This window comes from Neolamprologus brichardi, chromosome 15 (assembly GCF_056152115.1).
Source record: "Neolamprologus brichardi isolate AB-2024 chromosome 15, ASM5615211v1, whole genome shotgun sequence".
In the NCBI taxonomy this organism is placed as follows: domain Eukaryota; kingdom Metazoa; phylum Chordata; class Actinopteri; order Cichliformes; family Cichlidae; genus Neolamprologus; species Neolamprologus brichardi.
This window is the reverse complement of record NC_142118.1, coordinates 14,544,719-14,566,685: the sequence shown is the minus strand read 5'-3', so window position 1 is coordinate 14,566,685 and position 21,967 is coordinate 14,544,719. Positions and strand designations below refer to the sequence as shown.

At 45.4% G+C, this 21,967-nt stretch overlaps 1 protein-coding gene across 1 annotated transcript; it reads right to left on the bottom strand.

Moving 5' to 3' along the window:
* Window positions 1-288: 288 nt before the first annotated feature.
* On the bottom strand, window positions 289-2,544 carry LOC148098427 (uncharacterized). The gene has a single exon (XM_087852459.1). The coding sequence runs from the start codon at window positions 2,542-2,544 to the stop codon at window positions 289-291; it is 2,256 nt and encodes a 751-aa protein (XP_087708585.1).
* Window positions 2,545-21,967: the final 19,423 nt, after the last annotated feature.

The following is a 21,967-nucleotide window of genomic DNA, read 5'->3' as shown; positions in this document are numbered from 1 at the left end:
CCTGACAGTACCCCCCCTCTAAGGGTCGGCACCCGACGACCCCAAAACAAAAACAAAACCACAGCCCAACCAACCCAGGGCGGGTGGCGGGGGGTCCAGGACGGAGGGCCCCAAAACCTCTCCGCCAAATAGCCACCACAAAGCAACAAAAGAAAAACACAGTTCAGTCCAATCCCCCGGTCCAGTGGCAGCAAACATAGTTCTGGCGGCCGACCCGCAGGACGGCAAAACAAGCGGGACCTGCTGTGGGTTAGGCAGTGGCGGCAAAACAGTTCAGGTGGCCTACCTCTAACCCCTTGATGGAAACGCAGCAGCTCCGGCGGCCTGCCACGGGTCCGGTGGCGGCGGCGAAACGGTTCTGGTGGCGGCGGCGCTGCAACTCCGGCGGGCGGCCACGGGTCCGGCGGTGGCGTTGCTGCTGCGGCAGGCGGATATGCGTCCGGCAGCCGCTGCGAAACGGTCCCGGCAGGCGGCCACGGGTCCGGTGACGACAGCGTGGCAGCAGCGAGGCTCCGACGAGCAACCGCGAGGTGTGGCACCTGATCTACGACGTGCTGGTTGCGGTCGTGCGGGTCGCGGACGTGCTGACCCCTCCGGCTCTCCAAGGTCTTGCGTGGGCAGCACGGGTTCCTCCTGCCCGCTGAGCTCCTCAGGCTTGCTGAGCTCCAGCTCAGGCTGCGGCGCGGGTTGCTCCGGCTCGTCCCACTCCCTCCGCTCACTGAGCTCCAGCACGGCCCCCTCCGGCTTGCCGCGCTCCTCAGCTAGCGGCGCTGGCACCACCGGCTCGCTGAGCTGCTCCTCCGGCGGCTTGCCCCGGGTCCGGTGGCGCTGCTCCGGTGAGCAACAGCGAGATGTGGTACATGGCCGGTGGCGCGCTGGTCGCTGACGTGGACGCGCTGGATGTGGACGGCGTGGAGGGCGCGCTAGACGTGGAGGTCCCTCCGGCAGCGGCGCTGGCTCCACCGGCTCGCTGAGCTCCTCCGGCAGCGGCGCTGGCTCCACCGGCTCGCTGAGCTCCTCCGGCAGCGGCGCTGGCTCCACCGGCTCGCTGAGCTCCTCCGGCAGCGGCGCTGGCTCCACCGGCTCGCTGAGCTCCTCCGGCAGCGGCGCTGGCTCCACCGGCTCGCTGAGCTCCTCCGGCAGCGGCGCTGGCTCCACCGGCTCGCTGAGCTCCTCCGGCAGCGGCGCTGGCTCCACCGGCTCGCTGAGCTCCTCCGGCAGCGGCGCTGGCTCCACCGGCTCGCTGAGCTCCTCCGGCAGCGGCGCTGGCTCCACCGGCTCGCTGAGCTCCTCCGGCAGCGGCGCTGGCTCCACCGGCTCGCTGAGCTGCTCCGGCTCCTGCCCGCTGAGCTGCTCCTCGGCTGGCTGCGGCGCTGGCTCCACCGGCTCGCTGAGCTGCTCCGGCTCCTGCCCGCTGAGCTGCTCCTCGGCTGGCTGCGGCGCTGGCTCCACCGGCTCGCTGAGCTGCTCCGGCTCCTGCCCGCTGAGCTGCTCCTCGGCTGGCTGCGGCGCGGGCTCCTCCCGCTCGCTGAGCTCCACCGGCTGCGGCGCGGGCTCCTCCCGCTCGCTGAGCTCCACCGGCTGCGGCGCGGGCTCCTCCCGCTCGCTGAGCTCCACCGGCTGCGGCGCGGGCTCCTCCCGCTCGCTGAGCTCCACCGGCTGCGGCGCGGGCTCCTCCCGCTCGCTGAGCTCCACCGGCTGCGGCGCGGGCTCCTCCCGCTCGCTGAGCTCCACCGGCTGCGGCGCGGGCTCCTCCCGCTCGCTGAGCTCCACCGGCTGCGGCGCGGGCTCCTCCCGCTCGCTGAGCTCCACCGGCTGCGGCGCGGGCTCCTCCCGCTCGCTGAGCTCCACCGGCTGCGGCGCGGGCTCCTCCCGCTCGCTGAGCTCCACCGGCTGCGGCGCGGGCTCCTCCCGCTCGCTGAGCTCCACCGGCTGCGGCGCGGGCTCCTCCCGCTCGCTGAGCTCCACCGGCTGCGGCGTCGTAGCAGGTGGCACTGTTACAGATGGTGAAGAGCTGAGTGGTGTGGAGATCGCTGAACGAGGAGACGCTAGCTGCACTGTTGGCTGGCTTACAGCAGCGTCGGCGGTGTCACCATCCACTAAAAACAAAGAAGCAAATGGGGTGAGAAATGAAAAAGTGTCCTTATTACTCACCACAGCCGGCTCTTGAGATGTCCGGGAAGTCGGCTGCGGTGAGGAACGCCGGCGGCGCGCACGTCGTTTCCGGGTAGACGTCGGGGCCGGCGTGTCAGGCTGTGCATCCACCAGCTGACCGGGCTGGCGAGCAGCCTGAGTAGGAGAGTGAAGGTGGAGAGTTGAGAGCAGGAAGTCCAGGACTACTGAATTGAGGGAGTCCACCAGCCAGGGGAATTTGAACAGCGTCTCTTGCAGCCGCCTCTCCACGGCGTGACGCAAACCTTCCGCGGGCTTCTCCCCCCACAACTCGCATAGGCGGTAAACCTTGTCCATCACCTCCCTCCTGAGCCTCTCCTCAGAGACCGCTGGGTCCATGCCTGGCGGGATCATTCTGTCACGGTTTGGCATGGCAAACCGTGGGGGGGTGTGGGGAAGGAGGACCCAGGCGCGGTGCTCTATGTACAAGCAGTGCGTTTATTTACAGTGAAAACTGTACACACAACAATACATCCCCGTGTGCTCCCGACTTCCACTCCGTGTCTTCTCCCAGTGTTTGTGCTCGTGTGTCCGCTCCCTCGTGCCAGTGCACTCTGTGTCTGCTGCCCTCTCGTCCAGCAATCCTTCCTGGGAAAATAGAGGCAGTAGTTAGTACCCTCAGTTCACTTGGTAAGCTCACACTCACAAACAGACCAACTGGAGAACTGACGGGAAGTCTCACGAAATGATCCCGCGTCGGTGGGAGCTCCAAGACTCTCTTAAGTAGCTCCCCCGACGAGGCCTGATCAGGAGCAGGTGTGTGGCTTCGGGTGTGGCCAGTCCACCAGCAGGGCCACACCCACCCGGCCTGAAGTGGAAACACACACATCCGCAAACAGGAAGAAGAGAGACAGCAACACCAAATATACATATAATACAACCAGTCCATAACTGCTCAGGGATCCTGGGTTGCTCAGACCCAGAACCCTGACACTCCCGTCTCTTTTTCTATCTTTCTCTCTTTCTGCCTCCTTGCATTCTCCTTACATATACATGTATCTTTTTTTCCACGACTGCAGAAAAAAAAGATCTTTGCATGGTCTGATCATTGTGTTGCTCTGCCATGAACTTTGACATTAGTGATGTGGTCCTTGTAAAAAAAATACAGAGGATGTGGTGGAAACGTTTCATCTCTAATGCATTTAGCTTTTTCTCTTGAACAGATGTTTCCGTAGCTTAGAGGAAGTGCATTTGACTGAGCTGACTGTGATGCTCTTGTCATTGGAAATATATTGTCATTGGAAATATGTTTCAGTTTTGAAAACACTGATGCTGTCTTACCGAAAATTTCTGGCCTTGATCCCTTGTCTGAGTCTGTATTTACTGGTTGCTCTCTTACTCGTGTGCTGCGTCTGGGGCAGCTTACTCCTGGCGGAGTCCATCCTTCTCCAGGCTTAACAGTGGCTGGTATCCTCCCCCTTGGAAATGAATACATAGTTGTTGAGGTGACCCGGCTGCCCTTTCAGCCTAGCCCTTGCCTTCATTAGGAGTTTCTTCGCTCAGTGCTGCGGTGTTAATGGCACCTGTGTTTCAGCCAGCCAGCTGAAGAGGTATACCAGGGTGTCCCACTTGGAGCCAGTATATGACAGATTTAAGCAATCTTTGAAGTGGGAAAGTATAAAATAGGTGCAGCAAATCACTGACACATGCAAATATACAGGAAAATACAGTATATAAGGAAAAAACAGAGTTTGTACAAGCTTAAAAATTAACAACTGATATGACCAACTTTATTCTTCAACACAGCCTGAACTCTCTTAGACAAGCCTTCTTGTAATTTCTTTCACTACTCTTCAGGAATAGCTACCCCGGCTTCTTGAAGGTCATTAAAAGCTCTTCTTTGGACGACGACTGGCTTTTGTTACATTCTTTGTCAAGATGACCCCACACTATGACCCCATAACGTTGAGGTCCGGGCTCTTTGGAGGCCAGTCCATGCCTGCTACTGTTTCGTTTGTGTGTTTATCTATCCAGTTATGCTTTAACTACACTGGCAATGTCTTTGTGATCACTGTCATGCTAAAAAATGAAGGTAGTGCCAGTTTTGTACCATTGTTGTACCGCTCAAAAAAAAGAAATTTTATTTTATACCCCTAGGCAGCATCATTAGAAGACATAGCATACATTTTCACTGCTATGCAGATGACACCCAGCTCTATCTGTCCATGAAGCCAGATAACACACACCAATTAGTTAAACTGCAGGAATGTCTTAAAGACATAAAGACTTGGATGGCCACTAACTTTCTGCTTCTTAATTCAGATAAAACTGAGGTCATTGTACTCGGCGCTGAAAAGCTTACAAATATGGTATCTAACCAGATTCTTACTCTGGATGGCATTACCTTGGCCTCCAGTAACGCTGTGAGGAACCTTGGAGTCATTTTTGACCAGGATATGTCCTTCAACGCACATATTAAACAAATATGTAAGACTGCGTTCTTCCATTTGCGCAACATCTCTAAAATTAGAAATATCCTGTCTCAGAGGGACGCTGAAAAACTAGTTCATGCATTTATTACTTCCAGGCTGGACTACTGCAATTTATTATTATCAGGATGTCCAAAAAACTCACTGAAAAGCCTTCAGCTAATCCAAAATGCTGCAGCAAGAGTACTGACAGGGACTAGAAAGAGAGAGCATATTTCTCCTGTTTTGGCTTCCCTTCATTGGCTTCCTGTTAAATCCAGAATTGAATTCAAAATCCTGCTCCTCACATACAAGGTCTTAAATAATCAGGCCCCATCTTATCTTAATGACCTTGTAGTACCATATCACCCTATTAAAGCACTTCGCTCTCGCTCTGCAGGCCTACTTGTTGTTCCTAGAGTATCTAAAAGTAGAATGGGAGGGAGAGCCTTCAGTTTTCAGGCCCCTCTTCTGTGGAACCAGCTTCCAGTTTGGATTCGGGAGACAGACACTATCTCTACTTTTAAGATTAGGCTTAAAACTTTCCTTTTTGCTAAAGCATATAGTTAGGGCTGGACCAGGTGACCCTGAATCCTCCCTTAGTTATGCTGCAATAGATGTAGGCTGCCGGGGGATTCCCATGATGCATTGAGTTTTTCCTTTCCAGTCACCTTTCTCGCTCACTATGTATTAACAGACCTCTCTGTATTGAATCATATCTGTTATTAATCTCTGTCTCTCTTCCACAGCATGTCTTTTATCCTGTCTTCCTTCTCTCTCTAAAACGGATTCTTTGCTAATTTGTCTGATATATGTAGACACAACACTGCTGTCCACTGCTTTAGGTGCCATTTTATCCTTGGATGATTTATAGGTCAGTGTTGATTGGCTTAATTAACAAAAAAGCATTCTTCGAAAAGTATTCAGGTACAAGAATTGGACTGAAAATGAGAGAAAAAGCTCTCAATGTCCAAAGAAAACCTGTAACTGCACAGACACCTATTGTTCCAGATCACTTATAAAAAATCTGAAAGTCTGCCTCCTCCAAAGCAAAATATAATGAAATGGGCGGTGGTTCGACACCGCCCATTTCATTATTGTAACAATTGTAACAATTTTAAGTATCACAATGACAACTTTTATCAAAATCACCCTAATAAAAGGAATATTTATTTCACCACTAATTGGCACGTCACATCTAATGTCACTCTATTAATAACATTTCAAAAATTTGTATTTTACACTTAGTGCGCTACAGCCCTTTATGTAGTTTGATATCTGACAGATCAAAGAGTGCTTACTGGAGGTGGAGGCTTGATAATGGGGTGCCAAAACAACAGCATGACCCCAATTGTCAGCAACAAGACAAAACAGCTCATTTTTGGACGTTCGGGAGAGAAGTGAGAGCCACACTCCCATCAGTGAGACTGGAGCAGCCATTAAGGTGGTGAACAGCTTATACGGCTCCTACAGGGTGGGATTTCACAGCAGCCTGCTGTCTTGCTATTTTTCAAACAATACAGCTGTCAAGCGGACTGGATGAAGACTCAGTAGATTACAGAGCAATCTGTTCCACCTTGCTATCGCATGCAGGTCTAATTCATTACTGCCACTGGTAAAAAAAAACAAAAAAAACAGAGTAATCTGATCAAAAATAGAACTGATTATTTGTAGGATCAGTTGGAGCATGTTTAGTGGAGAAAATGGTATTTTGTTTGTGCGCGTTGGGACACGAACGTAATCGTAGGCATCTTGAGACAATAGTTCCCGATAACACTAATGAAGCTGCAGCTCGAAAACTAAAATAAATTGCCTTCTCCGCTCGTGTCTGAGGCTGGGAAACCCAAACATGAGAGAAAACAACCACATTTTATCAGCGAGCTTGTGCATGACTGATTAGTTTTCCAACGGTAAGATTAGGCATGACTGCTGGTCCGTGATTCTTCCCATTTTGACATAAACTTTTCAAAGAGCAGAACACTGAGGCAGACCACAGACATGCCACAGCTTTAGAGTTAATTAGTGGCATGCATCTTACGTCCGTGGAGGACATTTACTCCACCTACTTGTGGCTAAGGCGACACATTAATTGGGTCAATAAAAGACTTTGTGGTGGCAGGGTGCCACAACAAACACTTTCATGTCGATCAGTTTCCAAATAGTAGGGGGGAAAAGAGCCCATTTTCACAACTGGCGCAGCACATGCACCTCTGCTGAACCCAGACTGAAACCGTTATCTCCCTCACTTTAGACTTTATCAGCAGTCACTGGCATAAGCTCCAAGTCCACTTTACACACCGGTGGCAAGATAAATGACTATTTCGACTACAAAAAAAGGCTTGTTTAATTCAACACCAGAGAAATAAACATGAAACTGGAGCGGTTATTAGTCACTTCACACGCATCCATAGACATATAGGCACGTGCCTGCTCAATACATATTAATGTGCTCCACCCTCGACACGATCAGCGGCCAGAGGCATTAATATTCCCTCAGATTTCCATGCACACAGGCATTAAAATACTGTCATTAACATCATTACCGCCATGGAAATATATCAACAAGTCATGTTGAATTAGTGTTAATGTGCCCACTGACGGGGCACGTGCTCCCCTCCGCCCGGCTGAAATGCCAGCATGCTGTTTTCTGCTCAGTCTGGCAGGAGGCCTGATCTGGCTGCCCACTCATGACCCTCAAACACTTGCTGTTGTCGCGGAAATGGATCTGCATTTCTGGTGCGCTAAGTTCTTCTTCTTCTCTCTCTCTCTCTTTTCAAATTGGATTAATTGGAGTAATAGGAGGTTGTCTTACCCTTGCCGCCATGCTTTTTATCTCTCACTAATTGCTCTTTCCTTCACTGCCTCCTTCTGTCTCGCTACCTTCACATATTGTTTGTGTTTGGTGTGTCTTCCCTTTTCCTTTCTCACCACCGTCAACCTATTATACAAGCAACCGTCAAAGTCTTTGTTTATCCTCCCATGGATTTCTTTTATTCAAAAAAAATTCATAAATTAATCAATAAAACATCCTGCGAGCCATTGTTTAAATCTGAATGACTGCTCATTTTGTGGTTGAATCCATATTTTTGCATGCTGCTGTTCAACCTTTCTTGTTTTCATTTACCGAGTGCCACTCTCGTTCCCACTTTGTGCACACTAAGCTTTCACAGTGATGTATGACATGGTTCGCAGTAACACACATAGAACTGACAGAGAGCGCCGATTTTATCTTCACATAATCGAGAGTGCACACAAACAACTCAGACTTGTGCACGAGTCAAAACAATGCACGCCCAATGCTGTACGTTGGTCCACAGGATGAGAAGAAACTTGTTGCCATGGTGAACGCATGGATGTGTGACTCAGTGTTTGACAGTGGCATTTTCTTGCCACTAGTTTGTATGCACAGAAAACCAGCTGCTGACCTTATTGTGGTTATTGTGTGATTATAAGCTATTTACATGAGCATTTATCACCTGGTGTCGGGAGTTTCTACTAAAATGATAAACGCAGCTGCCTAAATATCGTTTACTTTACCCGCAGATGTTTTTGCAAACTATATGTAACATCTTTCATGACAACAGAAGGTGCGCTTTCCAGCAGGTGTATCAAACATAGGGCCTTCAGGCAAGCCCGCTAAAACATTCAAATGGGCACACTGAATAGCTTTGCAAAGTGTGACAGTTGCACAGGAGGGCCTCGTTTCTTTTTACTTTTCACTGGATTTTGCATCAGAATGCTTTGTGGTGCAAGAGATGAAGAGCGGATCATGTCATGGCTGTGGTTGTCCAAACTATTTGATCAGAGTCAGAGGTCTGAATCATCTCTAGTTGTACAGCAGTCTTTCTTGGCTTTCCATTTCACTACAAAGAAAGGTTGTGAAGCCAAGGGGCTGACTCTTTGAATTATTAAAGCAGTGTTTCATTGTAATGAAAGTTGACTGAATATTGGAAAAACTAATACTGAGGCATGCTTCTGTTGTCTTCTTTTGCTTGAGACACCGCTTTGTAAATTCATGGTTCATTATTCAATTCAGTTTTAATTATATAGCACCAAATCACTACAGTAGTCGCCTCAAGAAGCTTTACATTGTAAGGTAAAGGTCCCACAATAATACAAAAAAACGCCAACAATCAGACGGCCCTATTAGCAAGCACCTGGCAAAAGTGGGAAAGAAAAACTCCCTTTTAACAGGAAGAAACTTACAGCAGAACCAGGCCTAGGGAAGTGCAGCCATATACCGCGACCCGTTGGGGATAAGGGGAGGCAGATAACTAATGATTAAATTATTTGTACATCTACATATTGATTTGAAAGTATACATCTATTTTGACTATATCTGCACTTCTTTGACATTTACATATAAATATTTATATATAGGTTCTTATGCAATGTTTTTCGTTCTGGTCCAACCCAGTTGAGATCAAACAGCTTTACAGAATCGAGTCACGACCTAAATTTAATAGCTAGGGAAGCATTTGTACTGTAGCTGTGACTCTCACATGCAAACATCTAGTGTATTTATGTCCAAGGACTCATCTAACAAAAGTCAACAACTGCCAGGGATACTGTGAAGGCCAATAACTACTTTGACACACAAACCCATGTAAGATTACAAAGGTTGTTTTTATGCTTTAGCCTTCTTGTGTGCGTTACATGTAATGACTTAATTGGAGAGGTTAGAGGAGCTGATGTGCAGATTTTGTCACCTTTTGTTACCTCTCTGTTTCACTCTTTATGCTAAACGAAATAATTGGTTTCTGGCAGCAGCTTCATTTTAACTGTCAGATTTGGCAGAAGTATCAACGTTTTCTCTTTCAACTAAGGCTGTTTCCACAAAATGTCAAACTCTGCCTTTAAATGTGAAGATATTCTGCTTTTCTGTGCCTCGTATCTTGGTAAGTTAAATATTGTTGAGTTGTAAAATATCATGCTGGGTCCTTGAGCGAGGTATTCTTTACAATTTTGTGACATTTTTATAGACCAAATAGTTAAGCAGTTCATTAAGAATATGAACTGCACATTAACCAGCAGTGAATTTGTGATCATTTTATGCCCAGCTCGCTTTATTCCTGCATTTCAGTGCGTGCATTAAGAAAATAAGACAAATAGTAATATAACATTAATAGTGGAGATGGCCAATGATCCTTTCGCGCTTTTCTTAGTTCTAGCACAAGCCGTATAACCTTGATGTGACTTTTATGAGCACGGGTTGTATCATTAACCACACTGCTGCCATAATCAGGTTAAGGAGGAACTTCACTCTGTGTGTAGCCACTGGCAACAGCGGACAAAGTCCACACAGGAAGAGTTAAATGTTTGCATGTGCAGTATAACCTGCTGAGAGAGACAGGAGCCTAATGATCTAAAACCCGAGAATGATAAAACTCAAATTAGGTGTCACCACCACTCTCCCATTACTGCTTGGCCCTGTGTGCACTCTGTCTCTGGTTTATGTGGCTTCTGATGGGAGGCGGAAGAGAGGGAGGGTTTATGGCTTTAAAGCCCAAATAGGGCACTCTTTGCTTCTTTAACTCACACACACACACACGCTTTCATTCTCACTCATGCCACAGAGTGTGGAACAAATTTATGTCCTGAGTATCTGACACTTTCTGATGGTTAAAAATGAGTTATACTTAATGACTTATAAGATTCTTGCCGGTCGGAGGCTCCATAAATTCTGTACTAGGCCGTGTCATACTGGCCACCCGAGCTTGCTCTTGCTTATTAATAGCAATTTACCCACCTTGTGTTTGATGCACTGCGGCTCTGGCTGGCCAGTCCACTGCAGGCCGCTCCCCTCCGTACTCCAGTCAAGGTTTAATCTCCCCCCTCTCGGGCATCTGCGGGCAGGTTTGAGGGCTACGCTGACACCTGCTGGCCACATACGGTACTTCTACAGCGAGTCGCCCTCGATCCCCATTAACCCGTGCAATGATCCTCACACTGGAGTGATGATAAAAATGTAACACAGCTAAAGCCGCACACCATGGTGGCTGTATTCATATGGTGATTTGACCATTAGCCTATGACTTTGAACAAATGGCAGCCCATTATTAAGTTGTGATGGGGGAAGGCTAAGCCTTTAAGAGTGGCTTAAAATCTCCCTTAAGACATTAAATCACGTCCTACTTTCTCGCATTTTTCGAAAGAAAAAAAAAAAACACCGTTGCCTTTAATGAATTATGAGACTGAGGCAGTCCACTGAGTAGTGTCCTACTCTGGTTATAATATATCTTGCTCACTCTCACTCTCTTTTCAGCAGGCTGGGCATTCACTCACTCTAAATATGGAAAGTTTTATCAGGACTGAGTTCTTCTCTCTGTTCATGAGCAGAATAACTTACCCTTCTCTCCTCCTCTAGAACCCCTCTTTACTCAGCGCCTGCGCCAGTAGGCATATTGAAATTGATAGTTGGGAAGCAGCATACTTCTCGCGCGTGTGTGTGTTATATCTATTTGATTCCCTAACAGGTAATGTAAGTACCCAGGTAGTTTAGAGCTATTTCCCCCCTGGGACCTCTTCATCACAAATGTCTTTTGCGCTACCTCATCATCTCCCCGAGCACTGATTTTCTGTCTCTCCCTCGCTCTCTCTATCAACACACACTCCCTCCCACCAGGTAAATTAAGATTATTGGTTCTGAGGCGCAATAGTAGGCCTAATATCTGCGTGTCATCGCGGGTGTTTTTAATAATATCAGCAGGATTATATTGACAGAGAGGATTATATTATTTTACATGGAAGATTAGAAATCCTCAGAGGGGATGTGGTATTGTAAATTGCTATTAACACTTAACGCCATCCCATCTTCCATTTAATTCACGTCTTCTTCCCAGCGTGCATTAGCATACTGTAATGGCTGGTGGTTTGCAGAAAATCCACCATCATCACTTTTTTAGTGGATACCTCTTGATAAACACACCGTCGTGGTTTTGATCAGAATCCACATGTTGACAATCAGGTGTGAACATCTGGATTCTGTCTTTATTACTTCTGGGGACAACAACTTCATACAGGACACTCTTTTTCTGCGGCATAACCATTTTAATAGTGATTCTCAAAAAGAGCACAATCCGTCTCTGTGTTGGTAAGACTGCTCTGCTGAAGTGATATAAACCCACAGGCAGATTTGCTTTAAAGAATATTAAAAGAGGTTCAACGCCAGATTAAATGACTTTCCAAGAAAGACACTTTTTTTTATTGCCCAGAGAACTTTCGCTGCCTTTGTTCCGACTCAGCTTTTTAGGTTTATGGAGACATAACGAGGTTCTGACAGACAATTCAGCTCATGTAATTGTTACTGTAAGAAAGTTGTCTAGTCGCTTGTCCTCTGCCAACTAAAAGGGTAAGGCTACGTGTGATCAGAATGCAAGTCAAGGCCTAGGCTGGTGCTTTTTATGAAATATTAACACAAGGTGGTGCTCTTGTTCTCTGGAAAAGCCATTCCCAGCCCGATGCATGGCAAAAGGAGTCACTCCAGTTGAGGATTCAGCTATTTGACTAAGCACTTAGTAGCTAAATAAGAAATTAAGATATATTTGTGGAAAATAAACATCACTTATTGGTCTAATTTCCATTCCTGCAACAATATTCTGCTGTTGCATATGCTGATCATGGTGTTCATGTCTAAGTTGTGATAAAATAGCTGATTTTATTTCAAATTTAAAGTTTCTAAATCAACATTAGACGTTTGTTGTCATGTCCGCGAAGACGCTGACCAAAAATTAAATGACTGCGACAAGCAAAAGGGGAATTACGGAATGATTATGTTAGATAAACAATACAGTGCCAATAAAGCATGAGGTGAAATAAAGTGTTTGCTTTCTCTTCCATTAAGTGGGCAGGGCTCAGTTTTAGGACACAGTGCGCGATCTGTCTCAGCCGGCACAGCCCTCGTTAAATCGTTTAGAAAATTGAACAGGGCCGTTTTAATGTGATTAAGGCGCAAATTGAGCGCACTACCCACCTCCTCCTCATAGCCCCTGTGCCTCTGGACAATGCAAATGTCAGGCGTGTGTAGTAGGAGCACAGAAGGAAAGGAGATGTGGGTGGCGTGCAGAGCTGCCCCTGTGTCCTTAAAGACAAAGTAAAATTGAAATTTGCAGACGACACACGCATGTGTGGCTCAGCAAGGCTGTGCTGGCACACAGAGAACGTGAGGAATGGACATGTTGTCAAGTGCATGCGAGAGTTTGTTTGTTTATTTGTTTGTTTGTTTTGTTAGGGGAGGGTGAAAAAACTAAAAGCCAAAGAATCTCATAGCCCTGACTAAAAAGACATCCCACCTCTCCCCTTGCTTCCCTCTTCCTTTTCTGTAGCCCTCTGTGGTCTCCTGGCCGTTCCCAAGTCATTTCAATCTAAATGCAAATTTCATCAACCTCCCACTAAAAAGACTGATATTAGTATCAAAGCCAGTGCGTTATGCCTGTGTCGTGTGGACGTGTCACTCTCCATAGCATCTCCAGAGCGTAAACCTGACAATCTCCCTCTACTGCTGAGAGTGGATCTGTGCATTCTTTCTCTCTTTTCCTCACTGTTTATGCTCCCCTTCTCACTCAACAGCACACTCTCTGGCTATCATCTCGCCTTCCTGCCCAGTTTGATCACTCAGTTTTCCCTTAAATTCGTCCTCCCACATCCCCTTATGTTTGGCCTTGTCTAACCTTTCTTTGAGAAGCCCTTCAAATAGAACCTCATTAGTCTTCCATATGTTGTGTTTTGCCTCCCCGAGCCCTCTTGCCCCTACTCTGCACTAAGCAGCTCAATGGGACTCTGCACATGCTCTCAGCAGCTCTCTCCCCTCTCTCATTCTTTGAGAATATCCAGCCTCGGTTTTCTTTCTCTCTCTATTGTTTCTGTATTTGCAGTCAGGTGAGGCGAGGTGTGGCTGTAGGGATGGAGGGATGGATGAAGAGGTCTGTGGATGGAGGGAGAGGATGGGTACACAGAGAGCAAGGGGTGTGGGGAGGCTGAGAGAGGAGGCAGAGCGCCCTGGGGAGGCTCCGCTCCAGGGATTGTTAACATGCAGGTTGCATATTTCTGAATTGCAGAGCAGCCTTATCTTGCCGTGCTGGGTCAGTGAAGCACTTCCCTCTCTCACTGAGTGCGCCGCATGCATATATGTGTGTGTGTGACTGTGTGTGCGCCCATGAATGCATGTCTGCATTTTGGAATGTGTGATTGCATGTGCACGTGCTTCGCTCATGTGCAAATGTGTATGCAGCTGTGCTGGAAACAGCAGCAAATGCGAAGCCCTGATGTGAAGGGATGCTCTGCTTCTCCCTCTCCCTCTCTCCCTTTCTCGCACTGCAGCAAGAAACACTCATCAAACTGCAACACGCATCTCACAGAAACCCTCAGATAAAGCAGTAGCAGCAGCAATATAGCCTGGGTTTCCTGTTAACACACAGACATGACACAGCGACAGCCAACAGCTTAACACTCTGCTCCCCAACTGGCTCTGCTCTCAGGTGGGCCACTGAGGTCTGCCAGATAAAAGCTTGCACTGCAGGGTATTAGGCGTTCTAGCCAGGGGGGTAGCTTTCTGTGTCGCTGCCGGCCCCCATTTAATACCTGTCTGACTGCCGGCCTGGTGTAAGTCAAGGATTTTGGCCTATGTGTCCTTGGGAGGTCAGGATCCGCTCAGGGCCATTTTGCATGCTGGGTCGACAGCTTCAACATGTACGGGACTCCAAATGAGCCGTTCTGCTTAACATATTTGTCACGATCCCCTCCGTTTGTCACAGTGTAGCAGCAACTCTATTGTCACAGATATTGCTGTCGCCATTATCCAAGTAACACAGTGTCATTCAGAGGTCAGAGTTTACGCCGCAGGTTGTGTGTGAGAAGAGGATCATGTAACTGTAATGGTGGAGATGCCGTGACTACTACTGAATGTTCAATTAGTTCTGTCTCTCTTTTAAATGTGTTTTTTAGTCCAAAATTGACAGACAGTGGGTAGCGAGAAGCCTGCACACAGTAAAGCCCTATCAAGCTTCAACACATCTATGCATTATAGACCAGTTTGTTTCCTAAAACCAAGAAATCCACCAGAGAGTCTTTATGAACCACTTCGTATTATGCTCACCAGTGAACATAATGTGTTTACCCATTGGACCATGATCTGACAGATTGTTTAATAAAAAAATATATATCTAAAACTTCCACAGACTGGCTGTTGATTCATTCCTTTGACAGCATGAGGGGCCCCTAAATATCCATGTATATCCACGTAAATGCCTTCTATCCAGCTCCTTTCAATTCTTCCCGCAAAATACACTGTCCCCTTTTCTGTATTGAGTTGGGCATGACCAACTCAATAGCTTTGTTTGATGCAGAACATTTTGCCTTACATATATTTGAGGATGAAGACCACTGTATTTGACCATCTTTTCATGTAATTGTCTTGTTTGGAAGGCTATGAGTAGGAGTTTCGTCATTTGGTTCATAATCAGAATCATTAAATTCAGAACTGATTTCAAGATGGTCTTCATCTCCTTATGCTTCCTCATCCTCTATGATCAAAGTGGAGTTCTAAAATGTATGTGTTTTTATTAGTATCTTAAATAAAGATATATATTTTTTTAATCTTTCTTTATTTTTCGAGAGAGTGAGAACTGTGATCAAAATAATCTCCACCATTAGGATCATCTCTGTTTCTCTTCTCTATCACTGCTAGATGCCAGTAGTGCGACTCATTTAAACTATAGTAGTTGGTTGTCTGTTTGGTCCCACGGTATTTGAAAAATTCATATCTGCATGACATTAAAACTACCCATTACTGTTAAATGCAAGTATGCTTAGAGTGTGCTGTAGAGTTTTTTTTATCGCATGGGAAGGCTAGACCAGATCAGCAGCAATGCCGCAACCCACCCCTGGGTCTCACACGGTGACTAAGTGGATGTGCATGTTATAGATTCAGGTTAAAATATGCTGCTTATAATAACCACACTTTGGATCTTAGCAACCAGCTTTGCTCTTGTTTTGGATGTGGCTCAAGGTTAAATAGAGCATGTACTTGTTGAGGATATAGCATAGCATGTCTGTGCTAAAATGCATGTGTGCCCTGAGTCCTTCAGGAGCGCTCTACCAGAGGCAAAGCTCGCTGGTTTTTCCTCAGCTGGCCTCATTGTTGATCTCTGGCCCCTGCAAACGCATTACAGCAATATTTGCCACATCCAGGCCAGTGTATTTTCTGAGAGGAGTCCTTTTCAGCCGCTGATATGGCTTAGCTTAAATCCCCTGGCCTTGTGACGACACACCAACGCAAATGGGCCAGACAGAGGAGGGTTCAGGATTTAGAAAGCCAAAGATGAGGAGGCTTCTAATTATGCTTCCTCTTCCCTGTCTCCTCAAATCATAAACAGCTCAGTCGTTAAATCACAAGCTTGAAATGATTTGGACTTCAGAAAAAAAAAATCACATACTCGTTCAAATTCTAGATTATATTTATGGTTTTATGTTGTTTGCGAAAACTGACCTTTTTGGGATTAAATATTGAAAAAGGTAGCATTTTCTCAATGTTGTGTGAAATGTTTGATGCTCTGTATTTCACCATTATACCCAGATTTGTAAAGATTTTACTTGTGAGCTGACAAATGTGAGACTGCAAAAAGCCGTGTTTTTAATTGCTGTGTCACAAACAAGTGGACTAAAGACACAATCTTCAAAATGTTAGTGTTTGTGACCACGCTTTTACTCCTAAACTGATTTCCAGGCCTCAGTCTGAGTTTTAACCCTAAATATAGGATCAATAATAATAATAATAATGATAATAATAAGTCATTTTCTGCCCATTAAAATATATTTATACTCCTGTCATTATTCTCATACCTACACCTATTTTACTAACACAAATTCTCCACCTTCCTCTCTTCATTGTTTCCTTTAAAAAAAATATTTTTTGCATGCCTTCCCTTTCTGCATCATCTTCTGCATGGCTGCCTCATTTTTTTGACTGGCTTGGATGTGAGTCAGGGTTCCTGCGGTGAAATGGGAGACCATGCAGGGGTCACCGTGGGTGAGCGCCAAGACTCTACATGCGAGCCAGACAGGACGAGAGAAGCTGTGTGAAGAGAGTGTGCTGAATCCATTTTGGTGGTCATCTTTGAGGAGGAGGATGAAAGGTGGGGAGGGGGTACCTGGACCAGGGAAAGGGCTAACTGCTATGTTGCTTTGGTACCTGACAGATTGGCTGCTTAGCTTGTTGATTGACAAGCTAGCTGGCAGAACAAGGAGAGTCTGGGCTCACAGCTTTGCAGTACTGCCAGCAGGCATGGATGAGGCTCTGAGGTCCACCAAAGGCCGAGATGAGTAATAAGTCATGTAACTCTGGCTGCCATGAATTCTTCCTTCCCTGAAGCATCTTGACTTGGAAAAGAGGGAGAGGGAGGGGGATATTTGGAGGAAAGAGGCAAAAGATGATGAGAGGTGTGGAGCAAGAGGAAGATTAGGGAATATCTACATTATGGGGAAAGGAATTTTCATCCTTTTGGGGTGACATATGCTTCCATCTTTGTCCCCCACATGTGCATAAATGTGGACACACGTACAGGAGTCTTTACATTCATGTGTGACGCTTGAGCTTGAGGAGAGAGCGCTCTGCAGGAAGATGTCCAATCCGGTCAAGCTATGCCGCTGATCCCAGGCCGTTGACTCTGCTCCCAGGCCTTGTCAGGTCCAGCTTCTCTCCCTCTTTGGCCTCCTCTGAGTTTCTAAACCACCCCGATCCACAACACCCACGTTTAACTCTGTCACGGAGTTGACAGCTTGGCCCCAACAGCTCGCTAACCACATTACCTGAACTCACCACAGTCATTATCCTGCACCGGGCCCACTGAAGCTTGAAAGTCATTCCAGGTTCTCTGCTAGCAGAGGTTAATAGGTGTGTATGGACGTGAGATTACATCCCAAAGGCTGCATGGCATCTGGCAAATCCCAGAAATCAATTCTTTCCAGGGAACAGCTTGGAAGAACGGTTACCAGAGGGTATTTTTTTCCTCTCTTTTCTTTATTATTCAGTTCATGTTTCCCAACTTGCACATCAGATTTAATGATAAAAGACACCCACAGGTGTCCAGAACATTGCTGTGCATCTCAAGACATAAAAGCATCAACAGCACACCTATGAACTTAACCCTAAATGCCCTTAAAATGGCTCTTAACTTTTTATTTCAGATTTGATTATGATTTAATGTTTCTCAGGCTGACATTAAAATGGTGCTGGTAAAACGGTTCCCTTTGAAACACCTAGCAAGTCAAACACAAAACTTCAACAGATAGGCATTTGTACTGAGTAGTCATGTCATGAATCTTTGCTAAGTAAAAAAATATTATAATCACTAGAAGGCCATGGATTTGTCAGAGTGGACAAAAAACAGACATTTCTACATGTGCATATAAAAGAATCCCCCACTGACCCTGCAGGTGGTCTTTGTCCTTCAAGCTTGGGTTCTCTCCTGAAAGCCTGGGATCTTGAGAGTCCTGCGCAGTATGTCAGCTGTTCCTAGGACTGGAATCTTCTGGACAGAGATCTCAGACAGACCCATTCTCCCAATTTGAGAGTGTTTCATTTGCCACTTTTGCCTTCACCTTCCACATCTTTCCTAGATCTCTATATTATATTATATTATATTATATTATATTATATTATATTATATTATATTATATTATATTATATTATATTATATTATATTATATTATATTATATTATATTATATTATCCTCCATCCATCAGGGTTGCTGGAAGGCTTGAGCCTATCCCAGCTATCACAGGGTGAGAAGTACACCCTGGACCACTTGCCCTCTGTCATGGGGCTAGCACAGAGAAACAGACAACCATTCACTCTCACATTTTCAAAAGTCAACAACACTCTGCTGGCTTGATAATTGCAATTTCAAACCTCTTCTGGCATTAACATTAGAATAAAAATTGCGCGCTGGGAGCTTCACAGCATGGGTTTCCATGGCTGAGAACCTCCTCCAGGTGTAATGTGTAGGTGGCCGAATACTTTCGTCCACATAGCTGGCATGGATCCAGCATTATTGAATTTTTCCCCTGTCCCTTTCAAGGTTGTGTCCTTTTTAACACTAATTTTAGATAGCCCATTGGAAGTCCTGTCCTGAACACCCTAATTTTGCATCTGCAATTTTATATGGACCTTAAATTTGCACAGAGAGGAAACAGGAATCTCTCTGTCAAACTGACCTTACTGACATCACTGATAATTGGAATTGGACCTTCTCTAGACCCAGAGACCAAAAAGACATTTTTAGTGGAGTGCCATTAGAATCATGCTCCTTGGGGTGATTTTGATACTCGCAAGGGCATATACCATAAATTAGTCCCTGTCATGCACTGCCACCCAACTTACTAAATACACAGACCATAACATTGTTTACATTTTGTGATTAGATGAGGACTTTTCAGAGCAAGCTGAAAATACTACGCTGGCTGAAGGCCATGTAATACTGCCCAAGGTGACCTATAAAGAGAGATCTGACAAATATAAATCAGGCGGTCAATGATTTTAATAATTGTGGTTAGAATCATGGAGGTTTCTGATCTACCACCTATAGGTGTGATTAACGGTCAGGGCAATGCATTAATTGAAATATACATGTGACAAATTAACATTAAACTTTAAATCAGACAGTTCTGCATGGTCCTAAATATGATTCAGTGACTGTGGCATAAAATAAAATAATATCCATAAAGGCAAAATCTATTTGAACTTCCTTCTATTAGTCAATTAAAAATAAAGAAAATGAAAATTGTTGCCCTAATGCACAACCCAAATGAAACGGAGTGGTTGTGTATCATCTGAGGTTCTGCTTTACATAAAGTCCTATATACTCCCAATTTGCTTGAGACTGCTAGTAACTGTCAAACCAAATGTGTCCAGGATGTGATTTGGAAAGCCAGGTTTTTGGCCACAAAGAGTATGGTCGCTTACACAAACATTACATCACACTCCAAAAAATGAAATTGGGTGATTGTTACATGTACAAGATTCAAACTTTCATGTTTCTATGGTGAACATAATTAAATCATGTAGCATCTGCATGAAATTCAGCAACCTAATTTGTTCTTGTTGAGATGACATGATACAATCTAGTAAGAGTGGTTAGTTGCCTGGACTCACGAAATTCACAAGATCACATTAGATGTCAAACTGCAGGAAAATCGCTGGAGTTTTAAGAGGCAGACAACTACACCCACACCACGTGTATGCTATCGCTATTTATTGTGGTTTAGCCTGTCAAGGACAAAAATGTACAGAAAATTCTGCATCAAGCCTTGTAATCATAGCTTTCCTAGTTTTGTTAAGCCTGGATTGACAGCTTTGTGGCGTGATGGGTTGTGCTGTTGCCTCACAGCAAGAAGGGCCTGGGTTCAAATCCACAATCTGGCTGGTTTGCAGTGTGTAATTAGAGTTAGTTTAATTGGTGATTCTAAATTACTCATGAATGTAAGTGCAAATGGTTGTTTGTCTCTATGAAATCATCAACCTGCATATTGGTTCATTAAGCAAGACTAGCAGTAACTGCCTTGATTAACAAAGTAGTTGTTTAAACAATACGATTTCATTGCTTTTTCCTGAAGTTTTTAACTTGTGTAGAATGAATTAAAACAAATTTTACTCTACATACTTAAATAAATCACTTCAAGGCAATGTAAGTATATTACGTTGATCCAGCATAATGTGATTACATCAAACCACCAAATACCAAATGTGTTTGTTTGACATGGTCAAAAATGGGTTATTGTACTTGGTTAAATCACGTGGAAATAGGTGCCGTGATTAACTTGTGTTTATCCAACAACTGATTTTTTTTGAGTGCAGGCGTGTCACTACGAATACAGATGGATGGATGTCTTACCTTCCCTTCCACACGGTGTAGCTAAGACAAAATGAAGGCCGGGCTAGCCAGAGACTTCACAGAATAACACATTTTATGGTTGTATTTAAAACCGCCAAGTGGCTTCAGTTAAATTTGAGAATGGATTCTGCATACAAAACGGGATTTCTAGATACATGGTATTTTATTTATTTATTAACTCCGTCATGTAGCAGAGGTCCTTTCTTAAACTTCCAAAAATCCAAGCTGACTGATTATCACAAGGTGAACCCATTAACAAGCGTTTTGGGGGTTTTTTGGGTGTTTTTTTATTAGTATTCTGCTTTAAGGGCAGAAAATCTCTACGCTTAACTCCTTTGCATTAGGAGCCAATTATACAGCTGAAAAAAAATGACCCAGGGTAGTTTGGTGTCCAAGGTTGTTTGTGCTGACATTCTGCTTTTCAAATGCCAGTCTGTTAATTATGCAAATGGACCACAGGGCCTCTGTTCAACATATACATAGGCCCCCTTCATGTGTTCACAGTACCATATACCGTGTGAGTTATTAGAGTAAGCCGTCCCTTTTCCTAGATACAATAAAAACTGAAATATGAACAAGGCTCCTTCGGCTGCAGCGAGCCTCCCTTTCCAGTGTCCCTCTCAGACTTTCAGGCCCTCACTCTCCTCCCCTGTCCTCTTTTTCCTTGTGGTGCAGTTCTTTGCACAGCGATGCTATGCGACACCGGCCAGCTTTAGAGGAGGCGAGTCCACATTGCATTAATTCTGTGCAGAGCGAAATCCAGTATCAGATGTAATGGGTTTGAATCCAAAGCCCTGGAGCAATGTTCTGTGCTGCTGTAATGGTGGTGAGAGTAGGCAGAGATCCTGCACTCATCAGAATGGTGCCTAACACACACACACAAACACACGCTCACTCTCTCTTTCTCTCCCAATCTATCTCTCTCATTCTCATGTTTTCTCTCTTGTTCTTCCCATTTTCCACTCCTCCCTTAATTTCTCTCCCTTCACTGGAGCAGACCAGAGGTGTACACCACCCTGCCTCTTACTCGTCCCAACCTCCTTGCCATGTTGTTGCCTAATTACTGTCTCTAAACAAGGGTTTTGTCCCCAGCAGTCCTCAATTAAATGTCTGCTGCTCATTCGCAGATGGATAATTGTTTTTGGGTTTTTTTTCCCTTTCTCGCTGTTTTCCCCCTTTTCAGCTCAGGCCACATTTAGTCAGGTATTCTGCAGAAGGCATCAGGGAATAATGCTAAAAAAGCCCGAAGGTAAGTTTCCCTTTTCTTGTTTGCTTTTTTCCACCTCTTATTTTAATTAAGGAACAGCATCCCACCGTGAGCAGGGGAACATTTCCAAGACGACATATGATTGGTGCAGGGAGTTAGAGTCAAACTGCCTGCTCCAAAAAAATGCAAGTGACATAAATCCATGAAGTCTTTCTTAAAAGAAAAAAAAAAGAAGAAAGACTGAACTTTGACTAATCAAACACACATTTGGTTTTAAATGAAATATTTGACC

Coding starts and splice junctions, on each gene's coding strand:
- LOC148098427 (XM_087852459.1), bottom strand. CDS start 2,544: ATGCCAAACCGTGACAGAATGATCCCGCCAGGCATGGACCCAGCGGTC.